Below are 4,229 nucleotides of genomic sequence, written 5' to 3'. Positions count from 1 at the left end.
TTTAGACTAATTTTTATTTCCTTGCAAATATTTTTATTTTATTTAATTATTATCAGAGTCAGCCACCACGTATATTATACAAGCAAAATTCTGATCGAGTGTTGAACGGTTTATAATAAATTAACAAGCAAAACTATGTGTTTTTTCTTGTTAATTTATTTAGTGCATTGGCGCAAAATATGAAGCCCTAGACCAAGCAAATTCATCTTAATGAATGGATTATTGGCATTAATTGTTAAAAAATAAAATAAAGTAAGTATGCCGGGTACTTTCTGTGGGTTGTCGGAGTGATTGGCCACAAAAAGATTCATTCAAATCTAATGAAAAAAAAGTTTAACTATGACACATGTATGTTAAAGTTATTAATAAAAAAATTTATTATAAACTAATAGTAAGCTTAACTTATGTTTTAAAAGCATATATTAACTAAACCTTAAAAAAACACAAAAAAGAACAGAGTTTAGAACAAAGAATTTTTATATTTATAAAAAAGAAAAAGTAAAAAGCAGAAACTTTATATTAAAAAAACTAATTATAACTTAAAAAATAACAACAAAAAAATTGTAATAATTATATACATATATATTTTATATTTTAAAAATTAAAAATATTATTTATATACTAAAATTAATTACTAATATATTTATGTATAAATATATATGTAATTTAATTTATTTTTAATATTTATTTATATTTTAACATATATTTTATACCAATAACTAATTTTAATGTATAAGTAGCATAACTCTTTAAAAATACTAGTCGTAGTTATTGTAGTTTACTGTTTACACTCAACAGCGGAAACACATACATAAATAAACCAAACAGAGTGCAGTGAGTTTTACGTACAAAACAGAGAGAGAAAGAACTCCAAAGCTCTCTCTACACACAAGCACAAAAAGTTTGTCTTAGAATCTCGCTGCTACGAACAAAAGAGAAGAGTTGGGTTGATGTCTGCAGAAAAGGGGTATGTAGGGTTGGGAGAGGTTGGTGAAATGGAAGAAAGCATTGGGTTGAACCTGAAAGCAACTGAGTTGAGGCTTGGGTTGCCAGGGTCAGAGTCACCGGTGAAGAGTACTAGTTTGGGGGCAAAGAGGGGTTTCTCGGACGCCATTGATGGCAAGTGGGTTCTTTCTGGGAATGGAAACGCTGGATCTGACTTGGCTTTGGGTAAAGATGCTTCCTTGTTCTCTCCTCCCTCTGACAATACCAACAATGACCCTCTTCCACTTCCACAACCTTCAAAGCCTATTCCTGCTCCTGCTGCAAAGTACTATCCTGCCCTCTTCTCTATTTTATTTGCCCCTTTCATGTTTTACTAATTTGGCATGCTTGGAAAAGTTTACAAATTAGTTAGTTGGTTGAAAACTTGAAACTTGAAAGTTGAAACCCTCCTATGTTCATTTTTCTTGCTGTGGTCAACAATTTATTAGCTAACTATGCTGTTTTGAACTTGCAATTACAACACATATCATAATGATAATGATATAATTGATTGATTATTATTGTTATGTATGTGAATCAGGGCACAAGTTGTTGGATGGCCACCAATCCGTTCATTCAGGAAGAACTCAATGGCAACTCAGCCTCCTCAAAAGAATGAAGCTGATGCAGAACCCAAGCCTGGTTGCCTTTATGTCAAAGTCAGCATGGATGGCGCCCCATACTTGAGGAAAATGGATCTCAACAATTATGCTTCCTATAGGGACCTCTCTTCAGCACTCGAAAAGATGTTTAGTTGTTTTACTCTCGGTGAGTTCTTCTCTACACACTATCACTCCTTTTCTTATGTTTATCATTACAGAATTAAGATCATAAGTATTTCGGTAAATTAGTCTGCTTGAGGATTGAATTTGTATACAAGGTTAGTGTATACTTGTATAAATGAAGGGAATTAAGTCGTGTGTAAGTGTAATATCGCCTAAGTACACTAATATTTTCATTACAAAGGATCAAGCTAGTTGGCTTCACTAAGAGTGCTATGATTACTTTTTAATAATTCTCTACTGGGGAGGTTCCTTATATGGTTAATTGTATTTGAATTATGTAACTGCCATCTTCATTTTTGTTACAGCTTCTAATGATGTTTTATTAACAAGTTCAGGTCAATGCGGCTCTCATGGGGTTTCTAGCCGAGATAATTCAAGCGAAAGCAAATTGAGGGATCTCCTCCACGGCTCGGAATACGTGCTCACCTATGAAGACAAGGATGGTGATTGGATGCTAGTTGGTGATGTTCCTTGGGAGTAAGTTCATCTTTTCTGCTTTGATTTTTAGGAGAATGTCAGTTACAGTCACACCCTCGTAGTTTTTAGACATGATATTGGTGATTATTTCCTAAAGGAATTATCTCATCGTTGTTGCTTGCTTCAGGATGTTCACTGACTCTTGCAAGAGGTTGAGGATAATGAAGAGTTCCGAAGCAATTGGGTTAGGTAGGGCCAAATTCTTTTGCAATCTCTACTTTCCTTCGTTTGTGAAAACTCATCAACACTATCCAAATTGGAATATAGAATAATGGTTTTAATGTATAAGACTGTTGCATTCCACTAACTTAAATGCGTTGCATAGTGTACTAATTAAATTGTCACACTTGTCTATATTCTGATTCTTGCAGCACCTAGAGCCATGGAAAAGTGCAGAAGTCGCAATTAGCACAATGTTATTGATACAAAAAGAAGCATATGATATTATATGATACCCTTTCTTGTTCTTGCTTATGTAAAATTCTACTTTGACATTGGAGTGTCGTGAACTTTTTTAAGCTGGCACCATATATATTGATGGAATTATGTTAGGTCTCTGTTATAGACGTCGTTTTAAGGTTTCTTAGGTTTGTTGCCCTTGTCTTTAATCAGTTATTAAGGCATGTAAATTTTGTATTACTCTAGTAACATTTGTGTCTCCCTACCAGTTAATGTAAGTGAAAATTTTGTTTGTCATAGGCTGTTTGTAATCATTCCCTGTTATATAAGAATGAAAGAGAAATTAATCCACGGTGATATACGCATGGAATATCTTACAGAAATTTCCAGAAGAAATGTTTGTTAGTTATAAAAATGAGAAATGACGTTTAGTATTTTTTTAATGCACCTTTTTAGAGTATAAAAGATATTTTCTGTTAGTTATAAGAAAGATAAATGACGTTTGATATTAAAAGTAGTAAGTGCACCAAATAATAAAAAAAAAGGAGGTTAATACACAGTTGCAACATTTTTCATGACAGTTGAGCTTTCATTTGTTCATCACTTATATAGTTACATTCATGTTATTTGTTATCCACGTCTCTGTGTCTTGTTAAGGTTTATCGAAGATTCTTTTCTCTTTATTTTCTCTCTTTTTCCCGCAAAGATGCTGCCTTTGAAGCGTTTTACTTAATTCCCACTTGGTTTTGGTTGTACTTCCAATAGATTAAATTACCCATCATCACGATTTTCCTAATTTTTATAGATGTAACTTGGTTATATTTTCAATCGATTTTCCTAATTTTTTGTTTTTAGAGACAGGACAGAACATGACACTGAAACAGAGACAATAGGACGGAGACATTAAAAATTATCTTTTGTGTATTGTGTTTGGATACAATGGACAAGACACTAATGTAATGTCTAGTATTATGTTTGGATACACATGGATAAGACTAAAATATTATATGAAATGACTAAAATAGCTCTGTGATTCCAAATTTTCAATTTTACTTTTGCTAATATTTATCTTTCAAAAGTTTTAAGATTAATTATTTTTGTTATTATTTTTATTACAAATCAAATAATATAATATAAGGTTAAAATGATATTGAAGTAAAACGATAAAAAGAAAAGAATTATCTATCCCAATAAAAAATTCTACAGAAAAGAGAGAGTACCTGGAAAAGAAAGAGATAGAAGAAAAAAAAGTATCTCTAAACAACGCAATAGGAAAAATAAGAAAGGGTAATAGTGTAAAAAAGGAAAACAAAATTTATAAAATTGTCCGTGTCCACTCTTCCAAATCACATGTCCATCATTGTCCTTCGTGAAAGAGTGGACACAAAAGTATAAAAAACTGTCTCGGAGACAATATGTCCAATGTCCATGTCTCTGCTTCCAAACACTTTTTAAACAAGTATTGTCCATGTTTCCGTGTCCTGCTCCCGAAAACAAACGCTACCTATGTAACAGATCAAGCAATAAAAAACCACATTAATTTGTATTACCAAAATATTTATGGAAGTCAAAGATTAATGAAAA

At 32.1% G+C, this 4,229-nt stretch overlaps 1 protein-coding gene across 1 annotated transcript; it reads left to right on the top strand.

The window, feature by feature from the left end:
- On the top strand, nt 794-2,913 carry LOC107630279 (auxin-responsive protein IAA27). Its single transcript, XM_016333378.2, has 5 exons — nt 794-1,270; nt 1,526-1,752; nt 2,105-2,246; nt 2,374-2,435; nt 2,618-2,913. Exons 1-5 carry the CDS (start codon nt 951-953, stop codon nt 2,653-2,655), a joined length of 789 nt encoding a protein of 262 aa, XP_016188864.1. The 5' UTR covers nt 794-950; the 3' UTR covers nt 2,656-2,913.

The sequence above is a fragment of the Arachis ipaensis genome, chromosome B03, assembly GCF_000816755.2.
Source record: "Arachis ipaensis cultivar K30076 chromosome B03, Araip1.1, whole genome shotgun sequence".
In the NCBI taxonomy this organism is placed as follows: domain Eukaryota; kingdom Viridiplantae; phylum Streptophyta; class Magnoliopsida; order Fabales; family Fabaceae; genus Arachis; species Arachis ipaensis.
Note: the sequence above shows the minus strand (reverse complement) of the source record. Positions and strands in the feature narration are given on the sequence as shown.